We start from the raw sequence: 24,618 nt of genomic DNA, 5'->3' as shown, positions 1-24,618 counted from the left end.
GGGAGCGGCGGGTGGGCAGGTAACGGAGGCAGCGGCTGCGGGAGGAGAGCGGTGGCGGGGGAGAGGGAATCGGCTCCTCCGGGAACCCTGGAGGCAACGGCACCCCTGACTGGAAAGGGTTGTGAGGGGAAGGGGGAATTGAACGCAGCCGAATTTCTCTAGTTTTGTTCAAACAGCCAAAGCGCCGAAGGGACATCTTAGGCAGAAAGGATAGAGAGATGGAGCCTCCTGTTTCGGATGCCGGCCTGAATTTTTTATTTACTTTTCGGTTTTAACCACTGCTAAATGTGGATTTTGTGAGAGAACCCGATGGCGGTTGTTCCATTGTTCCGTGTTTGAACGTAAATTTTAGTTCTGCTGCTTGTGGATTTTTTTTTTTTTAATTTATTTTTTTAAAAGGACCTTTACAGGTAGCTTTTACGTCTGTCAAAATGAAGCCTTTGTATTTTTCGATCAATTACACCTAATACTGACATTCTGTTTGGTACAAGGGACTAAAGTGCTGCCTCACTCAGAGGACCATTAAAGACTTTTTCTTTCGCTACATGTAGCTGAATGCGTTACGACACATCCTTTCTCCCTCCCCAAATCTTCCGAAAGATTTTTCCAAAATGAAGAAATTTAATTTTCGCAAAGTTTTGGATGGTTTAACTGCTTCATCCCCTGGTGGAAGCAGTGGTGGTGGCAGTGGTGGTGGAAGTGGGGCTGGTGGTGGCTCCGTGCACCCAGGAGGGACTGCAGGAGCTGCAGGGACACCCAGAGATGAGATCCAGGAGACGCTCACTTCAGATTATTTTCAAATTTGTAAGGTAAGGGCTGTAATTTTTTTTTACTATGGAAATAATAAAAGCTACGTTGGGGTGGGGGGGGGTGTCAGTAATGTGATACCAATAAGCCTTTTACTTGAGAACTGCAGTGGTTGTATAAGGACTTTGGAATGAAAAGACAGAGATCTCGTTGATGGTTGGTTTTTTTCTTCCTGCTGCAGAGTTGGGATGGTCAGTAAATTCATTAAAATCTTGATTTCAGTATTCAGTGCCAAATCCTAAATTCACAGTTGGACCTCAAACTAGTAACAAGATTGTGGGCAGGAAAGCAAATCAGTTGGTGCTAGTACAGATAACATTTACAAGTTATTAGAAATTCAAAATTGTATATATCTACTTCCCTTCCTCACCCTTCTCATCCTCTCTTCCTTCTCTTTTTTTTTAAGAAAAAGGCACAGTCTAGAAATAAAAGACAGTGCAGTGACTACTGAACCTAGCACTTCACTTATTTGTGAGGGATTGGATGTAGATTCAGGGTGTTTTCTTAGCATTAGTACTGAAGATTATGATTTCATGACAGTAAACTTAGTGGGACAGCATAAATACCAAAAGTTGCCATATTTGTCTGGCATTGGTTTTTATGTGTTGCTTAGGTCCTCAAGTGGGAATTTTCTTTGAGTAGGAGGCATAAGATATCCCTGTGTGTTTTATGTTTTGTAACTATTTTCTGCAACAAACCTTTCAGTGGTGTTATTAAATGCACAAGTAAAATCAGTGCATACTATTTGGTACTTCTGACCAACCCTGGAATATGAAAATCATACTTTTGCAATGAAGACAAAAACCAAAAAACTGTATTATGATCCTCTGCTGTTATCTTTAACTTTGCTATTAATTCTGTTGGCTTTACTAGAAGTTTTGTTTGCTTATTTGTTTTGCTTAGAAGATTCAAAACCAGAATTTTTAATTAGTGCAATTTACATCATTAAGTGTAAAGGAATTTCATCTATTAAGTATACTTTTATTAACCAGATACAAATTGATTTAAAGTTTAGGTTATGGCCAACTCTAGCACATTCTCATTTCTTTTTGTGTTTTGGGAAGAAGGAAGAAATATAAACAAACAAGACAAGCCTGTAAGACAGTTTGTGTGCAGATCTGATTCTTGTGAAACACACAGCTTTCCTGATCTCAGATATCATGATTCAATTCTTTTTGGTTTTCAGCTACAGCTAGTGTCAAAACTCTTTAAATAGAGTTTAGGGGAAGAAGGATGAATCCCCATAACTTAAAGAGTCAGAGACTTTTGGAATAGGGTCTACATAATTCTAATTTCTGGAGGTTTTATAGTTCTTTGACATCCTGAACCAAAACAGGTTCAGGCCTTTCGAGTCAAATTATTCTGTAGTTTAATAGAGTGTCAGCGATCAGTGCATTAGAGTCGTACCTGTTTCCCAGGGTTGAATTTGACTCCTTTTGCTTATGAACACAGTAATTTAGCATTTTGTGAAACTCCAGGTATTCAGTATGGTGATTTCCCATTTTTGTCACTTCAGTAAAAAGATAGTGCAAATAATCAAGGTACATAAAAGTATCGTTAGAAGGTCTGACATTCTAAGACTTCTAAGTAAGGCTAAAACTCAACATCGTTCTTCGTGTTTAAGTCATTTGACAGGGCCAAAGATCTGTATTTAGTATGATATATTTTTATTTTGCATGGTATATTTGCAAAAATAGGCAACATAAGATGAAAAGAAACTAGTTTTCTGCCTAATCCCCTTTATTTCCCTTCTTTGTCTTGATATTACTTGAAGGCAGTGTTATGTTCTGATAGATCTACTTGGAAATAAATCTACTTGGTATATAGGAATATGTCATTTTGAGAACATTTAGTAGGCAGTATTTGCCTGTCTCGGCTCTCATGTTAAAAGGTTCTCAACAAAGTAAATACTTGTATAGGAAGGCTTTTGGTTTCTTGCAGCAGCACTTGCTTGTGAATGCATGGTACTGCAGAAGTCTACTCTGTAGTATACAAAACACCAGCTTCCTTTTTTCAAGATACAAAAGTATGCTAAAAGCAAACTTCCAAAATACTTGGTGATTATGTGCTCATAAAATACTGCAATGTTTATTCAACAAGCTCTACTTAATCAACTATATTACAGTTTCGTAACATTACAAGCATGTTTAAGTGAACCAACAAAACGCCACAGGCCCCAATCCTGCGTTATGTACTATGCAAGTGTACTGAAGGCAGCAGGACTCGACGCAGGCGCAGCTTTCATCCTGAATGCTTCAGGGTGCAGGATCCGAGCCGTAATTTGTACCTCAATCAATTTGAATTAAATTAAAAAAAAAACATCAAGACACGTAACATGCAAGCTTTGTCTTCCTGAAGCTTTTGTTGCGTAGAACTTCAGGTATTTCAGTTGTGTATTTTCATGTTAAGTTATGTAAGTTATATAGACTGCATATTTAAGGATCCATCATCTGTGATCCTGCTGCACACTGAGTAAAGCTAATGGCAGTTTTTGTTAGGATCTGCAGGATGAAGGCAGATGGGCTCACAGTCTAAGTAGCACCCCAAACTGGTTTTCCTTTCTTTGCTGATTATAGAATCTTCATCTAGATATGAAACTAAAAGCTGACTCATACTTAAGAATTTAAGGCCCTTGCCCTGCAGTTTTTATTTAAATAAATTGCCTTTCTGAAGTTTGTGGAAGGTCTGCTTGACTAAAACCACAGATCCAATCCTCTACCAAAACAAGGGTTTTATTGGTAATGCACCCGATTTCATTAGTAACGCACCTGAAAGCTGTCTCTTCATTTTGTGACATTTTTAGGATGCTTCTTACCACAGTGTCTTTTTGAGATATAGGTTAGAACTTAGTAGAATTAAATTGAATATTTCATTTTACACTGAGATGTTCGCAATGAGTTACTTTTAGCATTTATATTTAAATCATTCATGTAATCTTCTGTATTGAAAGACTAAAAAGGAAATATTCTTGAAACTATTACATATGAAATAGCTATGGCCTTTTTTAAGCATGATAAATGTATATGTTGGTAACTGTACTAATTAATCGGTGGCACGCTTTTCAAAGTATTCATGTAATGTGAAATTTTCAGAACTGTATTTTGTGACAACAGGAAGCTGAGGTATAGTTTATGTTATATCTAGGGCTGCTCTTGGGATTTGGGTATCCAAGTGGAAATCATGAAAATATCGATTACAGTTCACATTAATTGAGTTGATTGTGTAAGATAACAGCATCATGCCAAAAACTAGGCAGGATCCAGTAGAGTATGTTAGTAAAGTCTATATGAATTTTAATGGGGATAGACCTAGTTTCCTTGGTTTTGCTCCTTTATAGTTTCCCTCTGTATATATGTTGTTTGGTTTTTTTTTCTGGCAAGGATTTCTTAGGCTCACCTGTGTTTGTCCATAGCATATAGAAACTAAAATACAGCACTTGGGAGAGATCCCCTATTAATACAGGAAGTGAGAAGATCCCAGTTAGGATGTTGTAAATCATTTGAATAGAACTTTGAGCAGAAAGAACATAAAAGGAGAAAACGGTGATTTTATTACTTTTGCAGAAGGTTGATTGTTAGGGGATGACGCAGTTTGGAAAAATTGATTAGGAATGAAGATGTCAGGTTTTTTAACATAGAGTCCGTATTCTTCATGAAAATAAGTCTCCGAGTACTTGAGCTTTTCTTGACGAACAATCACAAGGTTGAATTTGTAGAGCATGATGTTAATAACTTTATGCAGAAATTGTTTGAAATCAAGACCTCACTTACAAGCATAGTAACAGCTGCACTTCACTAGACGTCCGGTATGTTTTCTTTAGCTGTAGGCAGCAACTGGGTACCCTAGAAAAGGTTCAAGAAGCACCAAATTAATCTTCTTCTCACAGAATTATTCCCCAAATGTGGGTGGTTATGGACTGCTTTTCAACCCCAAAGCATGAGATTTGTATTCTCTCCAAAACTGATCTTCAGTGTTATTACTGGGTAGTCTTGCTATCTAGTAAACATCCCTTTGAATCTTGCTGTGTTATTCATATTGATAGCATAGTCATAGTTTCAATATGCGCATAACCCAATTTTTATACAAAACCCATGGGGGCCAGAATAGTTCTAGATTTTTGTTGAAACTGGTATGGAAGTCCGTGGCCAATTAGAATTGTGCCTTCCTAACGCTACTTGTCTTTGACAAAAATAGGCCCTGAAGATGCATCCAATCAGTAGCCAATTTGAATACCTTAATTATCTGGATTTCCTATAAGGTGGTCTTAAATTCTAATTCCCAGAGTTTATAGATGGTAATATTTTATTTTGTCAGCCTATGAAGATAAACATCTAGTCCCTCTGACAGCAGTCAAGTAGGTACTTTAATTGCAAATGCAACATGACTCTACAGTTCAATGGTAATAGAGATAAAATAAATTTGGGAATGGCAGTTTAACAACAATTCTGCAGTAGCACGAAGTTCTATTTTTGGTTATGAAGATTAAAAAAAATATTTTTTTAGAAGTTATCCATAGTGTTTTAGTTAGCTTGAGCTGTTTGGTTAATCTGTGTTGTTTCCTTAGTAAGGTCATTCAAGGGAAAAAAAAATAAAATGTGTGTGAAGTGCTATATTTCAGAGAAAACCCATTTTTGAAATAAGTATTAACCCTTACTTGTAAGTGCTTAGAATTCATTCGATACTTAAATGGTAAGTGAGATAATTTTGGGAAGGATTTTTCTTATATACCATAGTTTGGATCTAATGTTAGGTGCAAAACCTTATTCTGTTTAAAACTACAGTGCCATAAATGACACTTCTGTAATTAGATGATAGTAATTCTATGAAATATGTGATGAGCATAATGTATTTTTCTTTTTTTAAATATTTGAATTATTTAGAAATAGAACTTATTGGTGGTAAAGAGCGCAGCGCGTTAAAAGCTTTTTAAAATAAGAACTTTGAAGATTTTGAGCTACCTGTAGTAGTATAACTGGACTCTCTTGATTTGTTTTTTTGCAAATACCTATCTTTTTGCATCACTGTGCCTGATTGTTAGTCTAATATTAATTCTAAATGCATTAATTCTAACTGCATTGGGGGTTGGAACTAGATGATCTGTAAGATCCCTTCCAACTTTAAGCATTCTATGAATCTATGAATTAATGCAGACCCTTCAAGGCCGACACATGCAATTACAGCTTCAAAACCATTTTAAGACTTTTAAGGTTGCAAAACAAAGTTTCAGATTTCTTAAATTAAGCTTGCTTGTGCACACAACCTTTGATTACGTGATCCCATTTTTATTCTATAGGTCTAATTTAGTAAAAGGAATAGTGTTTGCTCAATGGAAAGCATTCCAATATTTCTTTGCATGCTTAGAACTCAGAGCATACCTGAATATTAAGTTCCCCATGGACTTTCACAACAGAAGTGCTCACCACTGTAGTTTTGAAAGCTTTATAAACATTAATGAATTGACCTTTATAATGTTTCTGTGAGATGGAGGCATTATTATTCCTGTTGTATAGATGAGGAACTGAGGCACAGAAAATCCCAAATGCCGGATTGTTTAGTGTCCACTGTTTTGAGTTTCCAGCTTGATGTGCTTTGAATATGATTTTTTAAGCATATTTAACATTTTCCTACCACATGTCTTCCCATTATGACTCCCATTGCATTCACCTTTTGTTGCAAGTATTGTGTGCACCTACAGAGTAGTCTTTAGGCTAGTTATTCATACTGTCAATTTATATGTCCACCTTGTATAGTCAGAATGACTCTGAATTTCTTTCAAATGACTACAGATGGAATTCTGGCTCCACATTGGACCTGTGAATTATACCTAAGATGTATGAATATCATCAACTTCGATTGTCTCAAATTGGTCCATCACAAAATGGAAACATGATGAGCAACCGCATGTGTAAAGCTTAGGTCATGGCCCTTGGCTTGATCGTTTATAAAACTAAGTGATAAGACCATTGGTAGAGTTTCCTTTCTGCACTTTTCTGTCTGACTTCTACCTTGCCCCTTCCTATTTGGTACCAAATAGACAAGTTAGGCAGACATCAGCTCTTTAATTGTTTACTTTTGGTTTGTCCATAGGACAGACCAGACTGTAGTATGCATGGAGTGAGGCAAAAGTTCTGTGGCACAAAAAGATAATTTAATTAATCCCTACAAGAGGGGAACAAATTCATGTTGCATAGATTATCCTAGTTCATGTATGTTCTAATTTTTCTGCTTTTTGTGGTTGACCTTGCATTTTTAGCAATATAATAGAATATCCTGAGTTGGAAGGGACCGCCAAGGATCACTGAGTTCAATGTCTGACTCCACACACGGAAACCTAAAAGTTAAACTATTTACTGTAATTTTGTGTGCCATTTCAAGTGGGGGGTTTGGGGGTTTTGTTTTGTTTTTTAATCCAAGGATTCATTAATTTCAATCATGTGGAGTCCTTGGATAAAGAATTGAAATTCAGGATATACTTTTTGTTCACAAGAAAGAGATCATGTCCCTCCACACTGAAAGTGTATATTAAGGATAGCTTAATATTCTTCCTGTTCAGGGGTCACTTTTTCACAGGCACTTGTTCAGAGATCAGAGCATCATAACAGAACTCCAGTCTTCCTTCCCTGAGCTGATGGTGGGACTGGGAAATCCCTGGATATCCTGGAAATGGTGAAAAAACCATGGAACATACTGAGGAACACAGTGTCTTCACATTTATATAGCATAGGCGTGACACCTACTATCTGGTGTGGTGATGCCCTCTTGTCCTGTGAGAACTGTACTGAATTTATAGCTGGGACACAGGGCTTTTCTCACAATGTTAATTCCCATCCCCAAGTTTTCTCTTGTTCTCTTTCCTTTATTTTGGGTTTCATAATTTTTGTCCTCTTAACAGTTATTCCCTGGTAGTGGGAACTGAACACACGGTATATACTGTACATCCCCTGTGGGCTACCAGTTAGTTAATGAGAAATCTTCTCGCTATTGCAGTGGGAAAAGCGGTTTTTAATATCTTTTGGGCGGATGGAGGAAATTCAGCCTGGTTGGTGTGTATCTCGGGGAGTACTCTGATCATAGAGCTGTCATGTAAATCATCAGTTGGATAAGCAACCTTTTTTTCTACTAGCGTTGGACTGAATCCAAGACAGAACCTATTCTCACTTGGTTAGTTTAGATGAATCTCCATTCATATCTAACCCTTATTCTGAGACATCTTATACTCCCTGGTGTATGGTATATGCCCAAATCCCTTTTTGAGGTCTGTGTGAAAATACCATGAAAAGTTAGTATTAATATGTTCACTTTATAAAAAAGAGAAAAGGAAGTGGTAGAGAAGTGAACTAATATACCCTAAGCTACGTAAATGTACTGGTCTATTGGCTGTTCTAAGAAAAAGTGTTTATAAAAGCAGCTTTTAGGGAGATAATAATTTGTCACAATGTATGTTCGAATCATTATGGGGAAAGTTAGAGGACTTTATGAGAAGAATTATAAGTATTGTGTGTCTGTGGAAGGAGAGACAGCAATATTGTTAGGTACAGATGGCTGGTAAATACGCTCAAATGTAATAAGATGTTATCTTTGTGCAGTGCTGTGTCCATCCATTCCTAACAGATCACCAGCAAAGACTATGAATAGTAAAAAATACTAGAGACAATCTGTCGCCTGTATCTAGGGTCAAAGTCTGATGAGGTATACTTTTTATGGTTCCTTTGAAGTGAAGTTGTATATAGTACTAAACAAAAAAAAAGTGACCCTTAATATTTAAGGCTTTGCATTGATAAATGCATGTACTCAAAAGTAGCCTTACTGAATTCCATAGTATATGTGCAGATATAGGTGTGTATGGTGGCATGTCTTTTTGCAGAATTTGAATCCAATCCGTGAAAGATAATTGCTTACATGCTATTAAAAAGTCTGCTATATAAGAATGCTGTGAGGTCAAACACTCAGAAGTCAGGTCCCTTATTCAGCTAGTATTCAGTTATGTCTATATGTGTGACAATCTAGTCTTTATCCCATCTTTTTGTTTTCTGGAAGTGTCTGCTTATATTTTGTTCCTGCCCTCCATCACATTTGGTTTGAACAGTACACAACTTTGGGAAGGATGGATGCTATTCTGTGTGTGTTCTTTGCAACACTTCCTGTGAGAAAATCTCTGCCTTATCCACTGGACACCACAGAAAGTCATACTGAATAAATTATGAATGTTCATCTCAGCTTTGTTCATCTCATTCCATCTATTGTGTCCCTTAAGGGTGGATATGTGCTTTCAGTTACACCTGACTGGCACAAATTGTATTATAGATACATCCTGTTGTAGCTATGGATAAAAGTTAATTGTAGTGGGTCCAAAGAACCCTAGTTTATTCATCGTTAGTCCCTACACATATTTTTAAATGCTCACTGAATGAGGCAAAGGCAGGAAACCTGGCGTGTGGTAATGTAAACAGAGATCTGATTCTTACTATCTTTGGATATAGTGTCTTCATTTGTGCCTGTGAGCTATGCCCTTGGTAGCATTAGGGGCAGTGCCGTGGGGGATAGTAATGTGCAACATCTTCTGGATTTCACTGCTGTTAAAGGGCAAAAAGCTGCAACAAAATATCTCAATTTCATTTGGAATATAGCTTCACCATATGTGAGATGAGATGCTGGCCAATATCTCCAGATTAACTTCTCAAGTCAACATCAGAAAAAAAAGTCCTCAAATTGCATACAATACACATACAGAAAGGAGGTAGGAGAAGATTAATTATGAATCAGTAATAAATAGGAAACAATGTTGTAAATGCTGGTAATGAAATCTGGTTGTAGCATTTGTATACAGAAATGCGAAATTATGTTGCAAAATAAAAGATTTCCACAGGAATACACCAAATTCAGATTCTCTCTATATCAAAGTAGGGTTTGAACACTGTGTTTCTGTAGCTTTTTAAAAAAAAACCAAAGCAAACAAACAAAAACCCCAAAACAAATAAAACCCACCTTCAAGAACTTTATCATAGTAGCAAAATTCTCGTCTATTGTAGTAGCATGGAGTTTTCTTGCAAAACTTGTTTAATTCCCCAATGTGCCTGATATTTTTAAACTCAAATATTCTGAAGGCAGCAAACAAAACATCTACTTCAGAACAATAATCACAGTCTGCCATAACAGAACAGGACATAATCAGCCTAAAGTAGCAAAGTTCCAGAAAATCCCAAAATAGAAAGACATGCAAAATTAATTAGAGTTATTGCTATGCTGGTCTGGTGTAACTTTAATAAAACCTAATTTTTTAAATTATTGTTTCTCATGAAAATTATGAAATTATGCTATTCTCTGCATCTACAGTCATAGTGAAGACAAAAATATTTTCCTTTCAGGGCTATCTGGTATGTTGAATGATTTTACAATTCTTGTAAATACACATAATACAGATCTCCATCAGACAGATCATATTCTGAACCAAAGTATTTCATGTTCTATAGTAATATGGTTAAATGATGCAACAACAACAAAATCATTATGAACTACTGTTTGAATTACTTTGACTATAATGATGGCCTATTTGGACAGAAGTCTTGCTTAATTAGGTAGGCCAAATTGAGCTTTGAAATCAGTGTTTTAGAGTTGGGGCATTTTTTATTATTTTACATTAAAGTCAAGGCCAAATATAGTTTTATTGAAGTCTGTGGCATTTTTCTATATGTTGATGCCCTCTTTCTTCTTGCCAGTTGAAATGGGAAGTGTGGGAAGTCTGTTATAGCATATTTACTGAACAATGGATGCAGTTCTCCATTTTCCTTCATTTTTGTATATTTATTTTAATTTTTGTTTTTAACTTGGTAGAGTTTTTTTAGAAAGAATGGGAAGGGAAGAAGTGAAATAACTTTGCATACAATGTCTTCTTTTGAACTTAGGATTTCTCCAAAGGGGGTAATACCTACGTTGGGATGATTATATTCATGTGTATTACCCTGTAACTTATTTTATTAACTTATTATGCTGTAACTGAGTGCTGTGGTAGATGTGGCAAGATGGTGTAGTTGTCAATCAGTTGCTTGGCCACAGCAACACCGATTTAAATAGATCAAACAAGTAAGATTAAAATCCAACCACTTTGCTTTGAGCAGAGGGGGGTTGGATGAGTCTGCAGAGTTCCCTTCCAACCTCACCTGTGCTGTGAACTAGGAATAATACAGTTCAAGCATCAATATAACTTTATTTATTTGTGGATTTTTCTGTCTGAATTGAATTAATTTGGTATTTTTGATACACTCCAGTATATTTCAAAGAACAAACGTGAGGAGAATGCTTTTTGACATTCAAAAGGCTTTATTTTTTCCCCTATGGTTCACTTAACTTGGCTATTTCTATCAATATGAATCATATGCGAATAGGAGGACCATCCTTATTTGATGGTCTTTAACATCCAGTTTGCAGAACTGAAAATGACAGTGGAAAAACACATCCTGAAGTTTCTGAAGAGATTTTTGTCATGAAAACAAGAACTTTAGTGAGGAATGCAAGATTTCTTCTTCGTTTTACTTATTTATTTTTTAAACTAATTGCCTGGAAGATGCCTTTGGATGTACTTTCTCTTTCAGGGCAAAGCAATAAGAGGAAATTGAAAAATTATGTAATGTATGGCAGAACTAGCATGTTTCAAAAAACAGTTATATGGTCTGCATACAGACTTTTTAAAAACAGTAGAATGAAAGCAATACATATTAAAAATATAGACTTGATACTAATTTTTGGAACCTTAAGTTTTAGTTTTTTAAAGTACGTTAAAGTGCTTCAAAAGGAAAAAAGTGTCATGTTCATAGTACAAAAATGTATAATATACAAGTCAGTTCATTTCAAATGCTCTAATATATCTCCTTGGGTTTTTTTTTAATATAAATGTTATTTTCAATGTATAATATTTGTGAAACTAAACTGTTAAAATTCAGGTTGTGTTTGAAGTCTACTTTATGTCCAGGGCAAATATTTTCTCAAAATTCTGCCTCACAAAGTAATTTTTGTAATTTAAAAATTTAAAAACATACAAAATTTGCCTATTGCTGAAGGTATTATTCTTCTATGCCAAAAGTTGTGTGTGTACATATTAGGAAACTTTTTTACTAATCTGATTGTTCCCTGTGCATATCTTTTCTTCCTGGCCATGTATTCCCTATTTCGGTAATACTTTTCTTTGTCTCTTGTGTACCCACATTTTCCATATTTTTTCTCTACTGTGTTTTTCTCCACCAATACCAGTCTCCTTTTTCTCCCTCTCTCAGATGCACTGCTTTTGGTGAAGATAATAAGCTCATAAGAAATACCCTGGTGAGACAAACCAATGGTCCATATCACCCAGCAGTCAGTCTCTGACAGTGGCAATAGAATATGTCATTTAGGGAGAGTAATAATTTAGATCACTTTGCAGTCCATTCCCTTTCTAATCTCCCATCATCCACCACCACTGGATTGGAGATGTCAGAGAGTGTATTCTTAGCCAGTCATTTTAGAATCCATTTATCAATAATGTCCATGAATTTGTCTAATGCCTTTTTGAACCTGCTGATACTGTCAGCCTTCACCATCTCATATGGTGGCAAGTTTCTGAAGTTCATTATGTGTTTTGTGAAGAAGTATTTTCTTTTTTAAACGAATCTTTCGTTTGTTTTGAATGGCTTTGTGGTTTCATATAGCAGCAAAATGATGCCTTCTGTGTTATTCTTAATACTCTTCCTCATGACGTCCAACGTTACTTGGCTTTTTGGGTTGCTGCTGCACATTAAACCAAATACTTCAGAGGAATGCAAACCACGGCCACAAAAATCACTTTCCTGAGTTGTAAATGCTAGTTCTAAATTCAGCATTGTGTAAACCTAGTTGAGAATTTTTTTTTCCTCTAGATGCCTTACCTTAGGTCTATCCACACTGAAGCTCATTTTTCACCTTCTTGCCCACTTATTCAGACTAATGATGTCTTTCAGGAGTTGGTCACCATTGGTATTGAATCTCACTATCCAAAGTAGCTTACTATCAGCTATGAACTTGGAGATTTCAGTGTTCACTACCTTTTATAGATCATTAAAGATGATGAATAAAATTTGTCCAAGCACTCATCCATGGAGTACCCCAGTTTTGAGTTTTCTTCATGGTAAAAATCCATTAAACCCTATCCTTTGTTTTCTATTATCTAACCAGCTTTGAGTCCACAAAAAACCTTTTCCTCAGTCCCATGACAACTTTGTTTCTTTAATAACATTGCTGTGGAATGTTATTGCAAGGCTTTTGGCAAACTTAACTGTATTCATATCTGCTTTATTTACATGCATGCAGACAGCTCCATAGAATTAGAGAAAACTAGTCAGACAGGATTTCCCATTGTAGAAAATCTGCTGGCTTCTGCAATGATCTTTGTCCGTGTGCTGCGTTAGTCTTTATTTTGCCATCCTGCTGGGGACAGCAATCAGCCTTCCCAGTCTATAGCTCCAGAGTCCCTTTTGTAGATGCCTTTTTTCATATGGCTGTTTCTAGCTTTACAGAGAGTAAAGGAAGTATCTATGGGTATCTTTATCTAAGAAAAATTTAAAAAACTGGTAGTTTTTAGAATATGCTGTGATCCTGCTCAGAAGCCGCCGTCCCTAATGTAGGTTAAGAGCTAAATGGAATTGGGTTTGAAATTTTTGAACGTTTTAGCCAAACTGGGATTTTTACAAAAAATAATCCTTTGAAAAATGAAAATTTAACTGATAAAAAATGTATTCCTCCTATATTGTTTTCTTAGGTTGGAAGGCTACTGATATCTTGTCCTCTTTCCATCTTTCCTGAGCAGGGAGCAGTCTTACCAATCAGAGATTCCAGGCACAGAAGCCTATAAATGAGGGATGTCATGGTCTTACAGCGATATAATGCACAGCAGCTCATCTTTATAAGCACCCATTTTAACCACTACAACCTTGGTGAAAGCTGTAATCACTGACATTTTTTAATTTCCTACATAGCTGAGTAAGAGGCTATATAGGTTTCAGTCAACGCTTCGTCCTCTGTTCCGTAAACCAATCAATTACTTGCTTCAGTGAGATTTTTGCGTGTGGCATGTTGGTTGCAATTTGGAAGTAGATTCTACATCCTGAGTCACAGGCTTTGACCACATAGTTCAATTTTAACAAATAGACGTCTTCTCAAAAATTATTTACCTAAGCAAATCAGTTTTTCTGTCAGATGTTACACAAAACAGAGTATCTGTAAAATGTTAGTAGAAAATTTACAAATATTAAGGTTATGAAAATTAGCAGGAACAGTTTTGACTATAAACTCTATTACTTAATTGATATAGTTTAAAATTGAGTTTAGTTCTGTATTTTCTGGAGTTATTTCGAGAATATAAAAATCACTTTGAAAAAATGGTGTCTTTGAAGTCTAATATAAACTACCATAGAAAAAGTTAAGAAAAACTCTTATGCTGAAAAATTGCATTATACACCATGTGAACAATTATACTGGATATTGCATATTATTAATAATGTCATTTCCTTTTTTCAGCTAATGAAATATATCATGTTATCTTAGACAGAAAGAGATTGTTGTTATGTTCTGTACAGCATATTAAAATGTTCATTGGTAGACTACTAGCAAGCCCAAATAATCCATTTCCTATATTCATTTAGTTAAATTGGTTGTGTAAAGATTACTTTAATGATATATACATGCAATTCACCATAAGAATATTTGCTTGAAATTATTTAAAAGAGAATGTAAAAGAGAATAACAAAGCTGAACAAAGATTTATGCTGAAATTGTAGCATTTGTAATTGTTCTCTTTCAAATCAATTATTTTACAAGTTGCACATAAACTGTATATCCTAGGGAGCATGGACTACCTCTAGAGACATCATGCCAGAAACAGAGATATAAAAGAAAGCTGGGTAATGTGGAGAAAAGTAGTCCTGGCTCCATCTACCGTCAGCTTTTTTTTTTTTGGAAAAAAAAATAAATCTACTTTTCTTTGGCGTTTTCTGCTCACCTTTGATAGTTTTGGTTTATATTGTTCCTCCTAGACATAACAGATTAAGTAGGAATATACTTTTTTTTGTCACCCTAGGATCAAGTTAATTTTGAGGCCCTCCCCTCTTCTTCATCTGTATTAGCACAATTCTAGAATCATTGTTCTTATACCTATGCTCATGCTAGCTTTATCCATGTGTAATTGAAAAATCTACTTCAAGTGCTAGCTCTTCATGTTGATTTTTCACACAGTCCTTGGAAATAGAAAGGTTGTTGGACTAAGGTTGAGGAGAAGAGTCTGGGGGTCTGAAGTGTCACAGCTTGTCCCTGGTCCTCTGATGAATAGGCTTGATCTTCAAAATCACTTCTGAGACTTCTCTAATTTGAGCCAAATTCTCAATCATAAAATTTCCAAATGAAAAGACTGACTGTAGATTGCAGAAACACTGAAACTACAAAGTAGATGCTAAATACATAGGGAAGAATGCAAATAAGTCTTTAAAAATATTGATCTTTACATTCTTAGATCTAAAAAATAGTACTGAGAGCTCCAGTGATAGCTAAACATCTGAAAAACTTACTGTGACTGCCATTGCTAGAAATTCAAACTTTATTTTAGAGCGGATTTCTAAAAGTTAATAATAAAAGAGATAATTTGTGCAATATATGTTTTTTCATATAAGGAAGAACATCTATTCACAAGAATACAGAAATCTCAAATATAATAGAAAATTAGTAATGCAGTTAGGCCAAACATTCAACACACTAGAAAATACTGCAATTCATAATTCCTGATGTTTTTGTGACATGAGAGGTAAAACCATTTTTATAGTATGTAAGTCTAATTCCATCTTAGATGACAGAATAAAAAAAAAATTATATTTGAGTAATCCTACCACTTGAGAAGATGAGAAGGTTAAAAAAAAAAACCAAAAAAAAACCCCAAATACAAACCAAACCAAACGAGAAACAGCATTGTCAGGATCTTTGATAACTGTGTACATTAACATAAAATGTCCAGCAAAGGGCTACAAAGATGATTAGGGGATTAGAACATCTCTCATATGAGGAAAGGCTGAGGGACTTGGGTCTCTTTAGTCTAGAGAAAAGAAGACTGAGGGGGGATCTTATTAATACTTACAAATACTTAAAGGGAGGGTGCCAGGGGGATGGGAACAGTCTTTCTTCAGTGGTGCCCAGTGATAGGACAAGAGGTAATGGGCATAAACTTGAACATAGGAAGTTCCATCTTAACATGAGGAGGAACGTCTTTACTTTGAGGGTGGCAGAGCACTGGCACAGGCTGCCCAGAGAGGTTGTGGAGTCTCCCACGCTGGAGACATTCAAAACCCACCTGGATGCCGTCCTGTGCAACCTGTTGTAGGTGACCCTACTCTGGTGGGGGGCTTGGACTAGATGATCTCCAGAGGTCCCTTCCAATCCTGACCATTCTGTGACTCTGTGAAAATGTGAGTTACTTTTCTACAGCTTACTGAAGTAGCATATGTTTCTGGATTTTTGCAGTCTAGAAACTAATAATTAGACATTGTTTTAAAAGACATCGCTTATCAGCAATAATTAAGATATGAAATGAGTAAGATTTCTTTTGAGGAAGTGGTTATTTGCTGAAAAACATATATTTGGTTGTTCCCAAACTACTGTGAATATCCGTTCAAGTGTTTCCAGCTGTAATGGAAGAGTTGGAGTGCTACAGCTGTAGAAACCATCAGCTGCATTTTACTCAACAGGTCTGCAATTAAGGAATCGCTTTTGTTGAAGTTGTTCCATAGGGACTGCTGAATGCTTCAGCAGACACGGTTCATGAACAAGATAACTTCAAGGATGAAAGAAATATCTTTAAAAAGTTAAATTTCATTCAGTTTAAAATAATTCCTCTCCAATTCCAATAACCTAAAAAAAGAGTCAATCCTGGAGTTCAATATTATGTTATAGTATATTAAATATTATAAATCATGTTATTATTATGCTAAAAGAAGATATTATCTGTTACCCAATTTTTAGTAAGCAGTCACACACACGAAATTAATTACAGTTCTTTTTTGTGTGTGTTTGTACAGTCTAGTTATTTTCTTTTTTTTTCTTATGTTAGTGTTCTCCCTCATAAGAATCAGGGAGGTCATATTTGTCATAACCTCCAGGTTAAAATAACTTAAAATATTTTTTTAGGCAGTCTTCAAACTCAAGGATGTGTTGCGTCATGCTCAGTTCATTTATTCCCCGAAGTATCTCTGCAAAAATTAGAATTAAAAGCATAGTATTATAAATAAAGATTAAGAAAGGGTGAGTGGTTCAGTTGCTCATTTTGAGAACATCATCTCTGGCACCTTTGTTTTTTAAATTGATACAAGGTCTTTTTACCTCTCAATGCAGTTTATTGGTTTGTTGGATCTATTCCCCTGGACATGTTCCATTTCTTTCTGCTGAAGCTGTTCTGTGGAGGCTGAGGTTATTTGTGACAGTGTTTCTACAGCATATTATATGTCTTTTTTTAAGTTACCGTTCAGTTGCCTTGCATATTGAGGATATCTTTCAGCATACCATGTAAGCAATATATACCAGTTGTATATTGGCATATACTTTGCAATCTACTTTGTCACAACAAAATCATTTAAAATATTACTGACTAAAGAGCATATCTAGAAAATGGCATGAATGAAATTCACATCTGTATTGAAAATACTGTATCTTTTTAAAGACTTTTCTTGAAACGTATTGCAAATACTACAACATATAGCAAAATATAGATTCTATTCCTATAAGCATAACATAAAACATATATGCTGCTATCTGTGGTTACAGTTCAATCACTTTGCTCGTTTGTTCTGTTTCAGACGGTGCGCCATGGTTTTCCTTATCTACCCACTGCCTTAGCTTTTGACCCAGTTCAGAAAATTCTGGCAATTGGAACAAGAACAGGAGCCATACGAATGTATCCTTTCTCATTCAGAATTTACACCATTTCTATGTGTTTGTAATACAGTGATGTGAATCATCTTCTACAAGCACCCAGGTAAGGTTACTGTTTATGTTGTTATGTTCTACTTCATTTTGCTTTACTGGATGGACTGGAAAAAAGATGTGCTGTTGAGGAATTACCATTAGGTCTTTAAGGTGTCCAAAGAAAATGTTTTGATTGAGTTGTTGGCATATGGTTTTGGCATGTATTGGTTAATATAAAGCAGAATTAATTTTTGTTTTTCAGCATGAAAAGTAGACACTTTTCAGTATGTAAAGGTAGACTACAAAGTGGTAGAGCAAGTTGTGAATGTTATGCTAGCAATAAATAAATTCCTTGCTGCAATGCAGCTAGCCAAATCTTCACTGTAGCTATCTATGTATGAGATATTATTTAGACTCTTCCAAGTGAATGGTGGGAAATCAGTGATTTTAGGGCAGAATTCATCTCTTCCCAGAGGAGAAGGTGAAACACTCTAAAAGTGCCTGTTTCTCTTCATTAATTATAAAGGTACATCAGCACCAGCACTAAATGTGTTTTTATACAGTAGGAATTTTAAGTTAGAAGCCTACACAGAGTATAAATAAATTGAATATAAATATAATGAAAATTGTAAAACTTTGATTTTTTTAAAAAAAATCTGAGAATATTTAAATGTGATGTATTTCAAAATGTTTCTTTGTATATTTTTCTTAGTTTGTTATGGTTTAAACGTATTCCAATTTGGTGAAAGTACAGATAAAGTAAGGAAAAGAAGAAGAAAGACTATTACAAGAAGGTTTGAAAGTTACAGGATACAGAAGTAATAAACCACTATTTTTTACAACCTTTTTGTAGCTAAATAAATTCTGGGTTCAAAGTAGGGGATAACACTGTATAAAATACCAATCCAATCTTTTCTGGTTCTTTTACTACCATCGTTTCCAAGGTAACTATAAACCTAATGAACCCAAAGGCAGGTTACGAAGTAAAGAAAAATCTCCTCCTGGAGAACCAGTCTGTGCTTCATGTAACATGACTAAAACTTCGTTTCCTCCATTTTTGGGTGCTCTTCTTCTGAACAGTTGCATTTTCATAAGCCTCATTTTCTATCATCTGATCCAGAACTTCTCACAAGACTCAACTAAACCTTTAGGTATGTGGCAAGCTTTGCTTTGGTAGTTCTACTCTTAATATTTACCTGTATGAAGTAGATTGAATATATTCTGCTATTACAAAGAGAAAAATCCCCTTTAGTTTGTGCACTTCGGTGGAAGTGCAAGTCTAGTAGTCATGCTTTCTTCTTTTGGGAGATATGCAAGATTAGAAAGCTGGAGCTTTGTCTCTGGAAACTTCATAGATATATTCTATGAGCAGGGGTATTGGGAATTTCATGCATAATGTAGATGACGGAAAAAGACCTTGCAGAAAATTGACTCCTTAGCCCACCTCTTCTTTCTATCTCAGCCAACCTGGCTTTTGTAGGAGCAGTGCTGTTACTGGCTAGGCATCCTATACCATTATAAATGCCTCCTTTGAGAAAAATGCAGGTACAGAGCCTGAATTAATACAGGTTCATGTAAAATTAAGTTAAACCTGCATGTCTGGAACATGCAGTGGAAAATTAGCTATAGCCCTAACCTTATATACAACTCTTTGTAGTGTCTTCTATGGAAATGGATTATAAAGGGTGAGAGGGAGAAGGCAGAAGAAAGTTTTTCAAAGCACCGTTCCCTTTAATATCTCTTCTCCAGTTTTGCTAGCAAACCTGTACCTCATTCACAGAAAATTTTCTACCATTTCTAGTATCTGAATCAAACGAGCATCAAGAATTATGAGGGAATTTTTTTTTTTTTTTTGAGATGTCATCTTATAAGATAAATGTTTCTCATCTTAGGCACACAGAACCTGGTTTGCTTAATTGAGCACTGAGTTAATGGGAGCTGTGCTTTGAAGACAGAGGGTGCCTTAAAAGGAACTACTTATTTATTAATTTTAACTAAGACTTCTCCACTTGGCTCTCAAAGGTTCACAGAACATATTACGTAAAAAGCGTAGTTGTAGAATAATAACTTTGCATTTTTGCACAAGGCTGAACAGTAATCAGTGAAACAGAGCCTGGGACCGCACATGGAACACCACTCATTTAATCCAGTCTTGATGCAACCATTTGTAATTGTTGAAATCAGGCAATAAAATTCAAGTCAATATGTAACAGATTTAGTATCACATCTGAAAATACGATTCATAATGAAATTTTTTAAGGAAACTGAAAAAGTAGAAAATGTAATTGCTGAGTCTTCCACGGTATCCTGTAAAAATACTTTTTAACAGAGCTGCACAATTTCATTCTGCTGTGAATCTGTTAGGTAATAGATAGAGAGAATTTGTTCCACACATATGTGGTGTTTGACCGGTCATTCTAAACAGTACTGTGGATGTAGTGAAAGGACAGACTATTTGACTGCCATCAGAGAAATACACTGAATTATTTATTTGTTTATTTATTAGTAGCACCAAAAGGGCCTAGTTTGGATCAGACTCTTGTGCTGGGCAACACGAAGGCATAGCAAGACAGAATTTACATAATGGTATTGTTGCTTCCCCGTCTTTCTAAAAGATTCACAAAGTATTGATATTTCTATTGGTCACAAGTTAACAGGTCTCAAAAGACAAGCTGTTTCCAAAGAAAATGAAGCATGTACCGCTGTGTTGCGAATTAATGTTTAACATCACGCCTTCAGGTCATCATTTCAAATGATCCAGCAGCAGTACTGAAATTGACTATGCTAAATTGGCCTGAAATAGAGTATATTATTCATAAGTTGCTATTAGAGTACAGAGATAAATGAAAGTTCATTTTGGTATGACAGTCAATTTGTCTTCTCCTAGATTTCTTTGCAGGCTGCTTTAGATGCAACTGCTATAGCTTCTATAGCAATGGGAAATGCTGTTGCTATGCTCTACTGATCCTAGCAGTCTCTGTGGAATTCTCAAGGAACTTCAAAAAATAATGTAGGTTTTACCTACAGTGATGACTGCTGGGTACTGGATCCTCACAGGGACAGCTGTGCTCCAGCCCACAGAATGAGAGCACGCTGCAAATCATCGATGAAAGAGTGTCTTCCTATTACCAACATGAGCTAACAAAATCTGTAAATAAAGGGCGAAAAAACCCACTCTTGAAACAATTGCTTTGCCATCTGGTCATTATTTTCCTTTGTCCTAAACATAGCAAGTTTTTTGTCCCCTCTGAGGACTTTTTTCCTATTTGAAGCCTATTCTCAGCTCCCATACCTTTGATCATTGCTCAGATCATTGCTTGATACCATTCTACCTGGACTATTCTTGCTTCAGGCAAGCACATTCAGATGAAGAGGGTCTGTGAAATTGAATTATTTTTCTTACCGTCTCCATATCCTTCTTCCCTAGTCCCAGCCTGAAGAACCTTCTGAGTGGGGATCAGAAGGTCAGTCGCGGCGTTTATCACATTCTCGTTCTTAATAAATAGATTAAAATCAGTGTCGTTAGCAATGATTATTCCGGTATCAGATCTGAAGAAGTGGCATGTTGCTCTCAGATTTCAGGATGCATATTTCTGTATTTTCATTTATTCAGCTAACAAATGCCTGTTGAAATTCATTATAGGTACTTTATGGAGTCACTGAGTCTCTTCCTTTGGACTTCTTCCATCACATCAAAGATGTGCTTTGCCAGTATAGCCACCAACTTGAAACACATAGAACAGAGCATCTACATATTTTTGTATTGAGCTGCTGATTATTTGGTGGTCAGCTGCAGTAAGAAATTCTGAAAGAGACTCTTCTATAGTTATTATCATCTTTGCTTATTAAGAAATGAAAGTTTTTCTTAAGCTGAGTGCAAAGAAAACAACTTACTGGGTCCAGAATAGCCTCCACGCCACTGAAAGCTTATCCATCATCAAACGGGCTTAAATTAGTAATATGTCTTTGGACATGTTTTAGTGTTGTCTGTTGTCATTAACACATATTCTTTAGACTTAACGGGCTTCGTGTTGTCATGGATGCAGGTTATGGGGCATGCAAATCTTCATTTTCACTGTTTGTTGCTTGAGCAAAAAAGTAAGCCATCCACAAAACGTGCAAGGCCTTTCTAATAGACATAACAGCTTGCTGTTATCAGACAATATAGCAGCCATTTTATACCTAAGCAAACAAAATTATTCTGACTCACTGGCACATGAAAGTGGAAGTGTTGCTCTGCCCCCACCTTTCATTTAGCTGCATGGTCCTGACACTTTTCTTGCTCTGACTCTGGTGCTCATCAGATATTTCTGTAAGCAATCAAATTCACTAACCTGGCAAAATACTAGGTCTTTTTTGCTGTGTTCCTTTTTCACCAGGTTAGTGAACTGAATTATCTAGTGCTTACCTGTGGTGCTATCCAGAATGATGCATAAGGAAACTGCAAGGAGTGCATAGTTGGGATGTGACAGAGAGGAGAAACAGAAAATTTGGCAGCAAGGAGCAGGTTATTGGATTGACTTGTCTTATTATGTGAAATTGCTTCCCAGGCATCCAGCTATGGCAGAATGCAGTTGTCTGTGAAATCTGCTACAAAATGTAGAAATAGCCTTTCAATTTTGAGTGGTATGGAAGATAGCCTATCTTTTGCTTATGTTTGAAAAATATTCTTCAGGTAAAGCCATTTGCAAATCACAAAAAATCTAGAGGCTCTGCTCAGGAGAGATTCTGCTTTAGGACCATATTTGGAAACATTTTTCTGGCCTGTTTTATGTGTTTCTTCCAAAGCTTTGATAGCAAGGGTGATTTTTGAATGTCAAATACAGTACAGCGATACTTATTTTAACAGGTACATTTTGTGAAAAACAAAACATGGCTTCAAGATGGCCAAGAAAGCCAGTAGCACCCTGGCTTGTATCAGAAATAGTGTGGCCAGCAGGACTAGGGAAGTGATTGTCCCTCTGTACTTGGCACTGGTAAGATTGCACCTCGAATACTGTTTTCAGTTTTGGGCCCCTCACTACAAGAAAGACCTTGAGACCTTGAGGTGCTGGAGTATGTTCAGAGAAGGGCAACAAAGCTGGTGAAGGGTCTAGAGAACAAGTCTTATGAGGAGTGCCTGAGGGAACTGGGGTGGTTTAGCCTGGAGAAAGGGAGGCTGACCTTATTGCTCTCTACAACTACCTGAAAGGAGGTTGTAGAGAGATGGTTGTGGGTCTCTTCTCCCAAGTAACAAGTGATAGAATGAGAGGAAACAGCCTCAAGTTGCACCAGGGGAGGTTTAGAATGGATATTAGGAAAAATTTATTCACTGAAAGGATTGTCAAGCACTGGAACAGGCTGCTCGGGGAAGTGGTGGAGTCACCATTCCTGGAGGTATTCCAAAAGCCGTGTAGACATGGAGCTTAAGGACATGGTTTAGTGGTGGACTTGGTAGTGATAGGTTAACAGTTGGACTCATTGATCTTAAGGGTCTTTTCCAACCTAAATGGTTCTATGAGTCTATAAATTTATCTCAGTTCTTTTTATGAAACAGCCGATAATCATATATTTGATTCCAGAGTTACTAACCCAAGTAAAGGGGAAGGTGAAATCTAAACCTAAGATAGCTCTTTTGAACAGTGTGGATCCTCAGCAGCTGATGTATGCAGAAAGACTGTATTACTGGGAGGTAAAACTGAGGCTGTTTGCGTGCTCTAGAAAAAAAACTGGCAAAGAAAACAAATAGCACTAATTAAATCATCGCCTGCAGAGTTCTGAGGCATAGAATTTTACAGTAGTTCAAGGAAGTGTGGTAAAGAATGTTTGCCATCAGGTTGGATGTACTTTAAAAGCAAAGAAGGTAATATAAATTGGGGGTTTGGTCTGTGAGAAGGATGGCATAACATCTAAATATAAAGTGTGACAGATTTACTCTCCCTGGAACTGCTGTCTCTTAATCTAAACAAGGTTTCAGTAGATCTTTATCCTTAAAATAAACCAACTGTGTTCCATGCTGTTTACTCTATGTGATTTATTGGGCAGATGGAATGGGGGAAGCACAGACAAGATCATAAGACCAAAGTTCTGTTGTTTGACTTGGAAGAATCATTGATGTACTTCATCTTTATCTCATTGTGGAATATATTTGGGATTTTTCCAGAGCACTTGAGTGATTCAGGAAGACAAACCTCACTGATAGTCAGTACTCCTAGCATAAGTTCTTTTTAAAATCACCCTGGGAATCCACACATACATATATGTATTTTTATATGCATAGATACCTAAATGGGTTATTACAGAAATTAATTTATTGTCAATCTACAAGAATTAAAAATTTATTACAAAACATACAAAAATAGTTAAATTTACCGTATGATTAAATCTGACAGAAACAGAGTTTGGAAAATTTTAAATCTATACTGAGATTACTATGCATCTGATTATTTGTGCAGTCATATATGTATACGTATGAGGTCTGTGCATATATCCATAACATTGGGTACATTGGTCTCCCAAGCCTCTTTCATGCTTTTTAAGTAAGCAGGTTAAATATATTACGTTTAAATGTACCGGGCTTCCTTTACTTTCAGTTGGTGTTTATCCAGGAGGTAAAAATGGAATCTTGACAACTGCAAACAAAACTACTAAGAAAAAATAGATTTTCATATATTTGGAGATGCAAATAGAAATGGCATATAGGCGGATGGATCTGGCAGCATTTTAATTGAAGTTGATGACTACATTTATGATCACTGTCTGAAAGAAAAATGCTTTCTGGATGTTTGTTGCAATAATTTTATTGAGTTTAATTAAAAAAACCCAACTTACTGTGATATTGAAATGATGACTAGTGGTGACAGTTAACCATTTCAAAGAAGTGATGTG

The 24,618-nt window shown here is 36.0% G+C and overlaps 1 protein-coding gene across 1 annotated transcript in view; it reads left to right on the top strand.

Annotated features, from left to right (window-relative positions):
* Positions 1–611: 611 nt before the first annotated feature.
* Positions 612–24,618, top strand: part of STXBP5L (syntaxin binding protein 5-like) — a 206,857-nt gene continuing 182,850 nt past the window's right edge. The window contains exons 1-2 of the mRNA XM_009879889.1: positions 612–809; positions 17,643–17,740. Coding sequence (XP_009878191.1) covers positions 612–809; positions 17,643–17,740 — 296 coding nt within the window. The remainder of the gene's footprint in view (positions 810–17,642; positions 17,741–24,618) is intronic.

Source organism: Charadrius vociferus, unplaced genomic scaffold (assembly GCF_000708025.1).
Source record: "Charadrius vociferus isolate BGI_N301 unplaced genomic scaffold, ASM70802v2 scaffold162, whole genome shotgun sequence".
Classification (NCBI taxonomy): domain Eukaryota; kingdom Metazoa; phylum Chordata; class Aves; order Charadriiformes; family Charadriidae; genus Charadrius; species Charadrius vociferus.
The sequence above is the reverse complement of the archived record's forward strand: the minus strand, read 5'-3'. Positions and strand labels throughout refer to the sequence as shown.